The following is a 4,895-nucleotide window of genomic DNA, read 5'->3' on the forward strand; positions in this document are numbered from 1 at the left end:
ACACAAAATTTAAACAGATCACAGAAAAACACAGCTTCACAGCTTGACATTTGCGTATTTTTTTGTATATCAGATTNACAAAAAGACAAAAAGAGCAAAATCAATGTGCACAAACAAAAACAATTGTACAACAACAATATATTATATGAAACAAAATACTCGGCACATGCAATTAAGAATATCAAGTTAAATCAGAAGTTTATTAACACTTTTTTTTAATTTTTTGCGTTAATAAGCGTAAACAGCTTTATAAAACACAAAATTTAAACAGATCACAGAAAAACACAGCTTCACAGCTTGACATTTGCGTATTTTTTTGTATATCAGATTATTAATAAGATGAAATGAAATTATTGTTTGATTTATAACCAAACCTATGTATGTAACTCAATCGACTAATGGTTTGCCGTACCGTAAACATATGTTTACACATCCAATTTTGTGACTAGGTACCTGGCACTTACGCCTTTTTAAGAAGTTTCACTTCTATCATGTGTACGGTGTTACACACGCATTTTTTTCCTTGACAGTGTAAAGCAGTTCCTTCTATATCAAGATATTTTTCGAACATATTTTGAAAGATTTCTGCAACCTTGCGGAGTAGTGTCAGCTTTTCTTTCTATCACATCACGATGTAGCGAACAAATGTGGCACATTCCAGAAACCGCTACTTGGGATTTTCCTATTTTGACAATTCTCAAGTAAAAGTAAACAACGCTTTAGAATCTTAAGATGCACTGAAATCTGCTAATACTTTCACAAAAATCGCCGTTTTTTTAATATCTTGCTATTAATTATTTTTATAAATCATATATTTTACAATTTAACACAATAAAACCACGTTTTCAGTCGAAAAATGGAATATTAGAAAATTTAATATTTTACAGTTTATTTTATAATCCCATTCTGCCTGTTGTTAGTGTTTAGTGTTGGACAATTTTTGCTCTTAAACTTAAGAAAACTATGTCGAGCAAAAATAAAACTACTCAAAAATGCGAATATGTGGTAGATTTCAGACGTTGTGTGGGAGATGTGGTAGATGCTCAAAAAAGTGGCAGATCTACCACAATGTGGTAGAAGTCCGCTCACTGATCTTAATTCACAAAGGCCATAACCAACATTTTTTTCATTTCATATAAGCGAAAAACATTATAAAAACAAGCAATTTTTTAAACAAAAAACAAAACCGACTTCAATCCTTATATATAAAAATTAAGAGTACCGTTAATGTATTCTTAATATAATGATCGGATCTAAATCACGTAGGTCTGAGGTACCACCTTTCCTTTCAAGAAAGGATTATAGAAATCGGTTCACGTGGTCCAAAGTTATGCGGTAACATACATAAAAATAAAATATTTCGACGAATTGGTAACCTCCTCCTTTTTAACAGACGTCAAAAAAGGAAAAGTGGTACCCCAGATGTGGTCCCATACTAATTTGATTTAGATCCTATCATTGGATCATGAAGAAATTAGTAGCACTCCTTTTTATATGAGAATTGAAGTTTTGTTTTTTGCTTTAAAAATATTTGTTTTGAAATCGGTTCTCTTCGTCTTCTTTATTGGCGCTGTAACCGCCCAAGCGATTTTGGCCGAGTCCAAAACAGCACGCCAGTCATATCTCTTCTGTGCTAACTGACGCCAATTGGAAATNCAGTCATTTCTCTTCTGTGCTAACTGACGCCAATTGGAAATGCCTAGTGAAGCCAAGTCCTTCTCTACCTTGTCTTTCCAACGCAGAGGAGGCCTTCCTCTTCTTCTGTTACCAGCATCGCGGCCCGCGTTGAATATTTTCAGAGCTGGAGCGTCGGTGTCCATTCGAACGACATGGCCAAGCCAGCGGCGCCGCTGAATTTTAATTCGCTGCACTATGTTTATAGCGTTGTAAAGCTCATATAGCTCATCGTTAAATCGTCTGCGATATTCGCCATCACCAACGCGTAAAGGTCCGTAAATCTTTCGCAGAATCTTTCTCTCGAAAACTCCAAGAGCCGCCTCATCAGATGCTTTCATTGTTCATGCCTCGGCGCCATACACCAGCACAGGCATGATGATTGACTTATAGAGTGTGGTCTTTGTACGACGAGAGAGGACTTTACTTCTCAATTGCCTACTCAGCCCAAAGTAGCACTTGTTGGCAAGAGTGATTCTCCGTTGGATTTCAAGGCTGACATTATTATCGGTGTTAATCCTGGTTCCCAAATAAACGAAGTCGTCTACTTTTTCAAACTTGTAACTGTCAACAGTGATGTGGGTGCCAAGACGCGTATGCTCTGACTGTTTGTGTGATGGAATTTGCAAATTTCGCTGCCAGCTGGCGTCCACGGTTGCATTTCAAACATAAAAAATTTTTATAGAATTTTTAAAATTCTTTCGGATGGCCAAAAACAGGATATACATGTATATTTCTTGTTGTTCTGACTTTCTTTAACATACATTTCAATATCTTCATCGTACTAGCTGTCGGGTTTCTTAAATCGACTCTGGTTGCAATTGCATTCCGATTGCGAATACCATTTTTTTAGCCGAATTAAGTTCAAATCATTGGAATTAACTAAATTAATTATATCAACAATTATTTACTTCCTTTTTTCATAAAAAAATCGCTCGTGTTTATAAATTTTTAAATTTAACGAACTAATTTATTCAAATTATTGTAGACAAAAATGCAACCATGCGCCCACCACCACATGTTTTTCGTGTTTGCAAATTCTTGCTGGCAAAATTTTTTCCAGCAAGAATTTGCAACTTCTCCCCAAGAGAACTGTCACTTTGCTCTCACAATTTTTGAGTGTTGGATAATTTTTTGGTCTGCACGAACGCGATTTGGGCAAAAATCGTGATAATTCGTACAAATTCGTACAAATTTTTTGCTCGACGAACAAACCTAATGTCACGCAAAGCTACAAAGTTTTATCTGGCATCAGCTTAAGGCTTTTTAAAAAGTGGGATGTAACTCCGTTGTTTTTGGTATTAATAATTTAAAATATTTATTGAAGGTGTATTTTACGCAGTTTCGAAAAAAAGAGTTGGTTATGGCCTTTGTAAATTAAGCTCACGATATGTAGTTGCTTTTCTTTTTTCTTTGTGAAACAAAAAAATTTACACATAGTTCTTCGGTTGAGCCCTGCTTGACTATGAAGCCAGTGATAAGGTAGCCGTAAAAGGTGGACCAAAAGTTAGCTATTTCAGTAGTCAAATTTCCGGCTGGGATGAAAACATAAAAATATGTAATTATCCGTATCATTGGTATATCAGAAGTAAACTTCCAACTACTTATGTACATACAAAATTCAGATTATTATTTTTTCTACTAGTTACTAAGTTAAATTTTAAATTATTTAATGGCTTAGTGAAAAATTAACAAACTAAATACGGTATACTTATATTAAATCAGTACAAATAGTAGCAGCAGCAAATGTTACATAGGCTCTTGTTGAAAGTACTCGTGCTCTAAACAAGCCAACGCTGAGGGGCGGGATCTGAAGTCGTAAGAAAGCATTAGCTAAAAAAAATAAAAAATATCATCAACTACATAAGTATCAAAACGAACTATACCTTTTCATTTTATACTTACGCTTAACAGATCGTTTGCGTATTCACACAGGTTAGCACATAAATCCTTAGGTTGCTTCGGAAGTCGGGAAGGAAAATGCTCCCTTGAAAGCGATATTGATTGTGGCCACTGCTGCGCTGTAGGACGACCGGTTAGTCTGTGAAAAGTCATTATAAAAACTTAGCATTATGGCTTATATTTTTGGTAGTACCGCAAGATGTTCTGCGAGTATGCATTGTTACTTGTTGGGCTGAAACCGCGCAGAAAAATTTTGATAAATTAAATGGCTGTTTTAAGCTAACACCAAAAACTGTTTTTTTATTTACGGAATTTCAATTGCCAGCTGTTTCGAGATAGTAGAAGTAATAAGTTTGAATTGGGGACCTTTCTTCCAAAAATTGCGTAATTTTTCTTTGTAACATTTTCTTATTACATTAACTTTAATACAAAAAGATCAAACCATATTTTCGAAAGATAAAAACTACCCCATTTTTGGCATTGAAAAAAGCAATAAATGCACTTAACGCCAGTGCTTGCTCAATGAACGATTGGCAGGCAGCGAATACTTGGCCATTAAATTATCATATTAGCGACAGATAAATCAGAATTTCATATCAATAATTGTATTAAAAACGATATTTCTTTGCCCGAATTTGATTAAAAAGGAAAAATATTTCACATAATTTTAATTATTTGCAACAGCCGACGAACGACGCACGCGAAAAGTTGAGAGTTGGCCATCTTCTGCTTTGTGTTGGCGTTAGCGTTGCCAAATTTCGGCTATTTGGACGGTTGCATTTAAATTCATGTATTATAGTCAGCTGTTGAAGCGACATCAACGCCAACGCAACGCCAAAGCTGTATGTAGACGGACCATTCGACTATTTTCTCTTTCTTATTTTATTTCTGGGACTTTTCGCAATTTTCAGGGCCTGTGTTTTTGGATTTTATGCATTTCCCAATTTGGCATAAATGCAGAATACCTTCAATTCCCATATTAAACAAATTTATATGGGGATCGGTAGAGATCATTGGGGTGAGTGTAGTGGTATATATTTTTTTTTTTGGAAAACAAAACTACAAAACTACTTCCATTTTTTAACAAATATAAGGTTATTTGCTTCCACCGCTTTCTGTTTTTGTTTGCACATGTAAATCAGCTGATCGTTTGACACTTTTCATGCACTTACAGGAAAAAAACTCCGGACTAAATCCTGTAACTTCTGACTAGGAACAGTTGCTCAATTACTCTCTCAAAAGTGTTCCCACTTACAGGTTTTATGTCAATAGGAACGACTTCCTGTAAGTTCTGACTAAATCCTGTAAGCCGGACTGCG

General features: G+C 35.2%; 1 protein-coding gene across 2 annotated transcripts in view; it reads right to left on the reverse strand.

Annotated features, from left to right (window-relative positions):
• Positions 1–3,277: 3,277 nt before the first annotated feature.
• Cdk4 (Cyclin-dependent kinase 4) overlaps positions 3,278–4,895 on the reverse strand; it is an 80,051-nt gene continuing 78,433 nt past the window's right edge. Inside the window, exons 5-6 of one of the 2 annotated variants that reach the window (XM_017620059.1) lie at positions 3,580–3,715; positions 3,278–3,507 (exon numbers count right to left, since the gene is read on the reverse strand). In XM_017620059.1, coding sequence (XP_017475548.1) covers positions 3,424–3,507; positions 3,580–3,715 — 220 coding nt within the window. In that variant the 3' untranslated portion in view covers positions 3,278–3,423. The remainder of the gene's footprint in view (positions 3,508–3,579; positions 3,716–4,895) is intronic. The other variant, XM_017620058.1, reaches the window with a different exon arrangement.

The sequence above is a fragment of the Rhagoletis zephyria genome, unplaced genomic scaffold, assembly GCF_001687245.7.
Source record: "Rhagoletis zephyria isolate East Lansing unplaced genomic scaffold, Rhagoletis_zephyria_1.1 Rzeph_scaffold_02033, whole genome shotgun sequence".
Lineage (NCBI taxonomy): Eukaryota > Metazoa > Arthropoda > Insecta > Diptera > Tephritidae > Rhagoletis > Rhagoletis zephyria.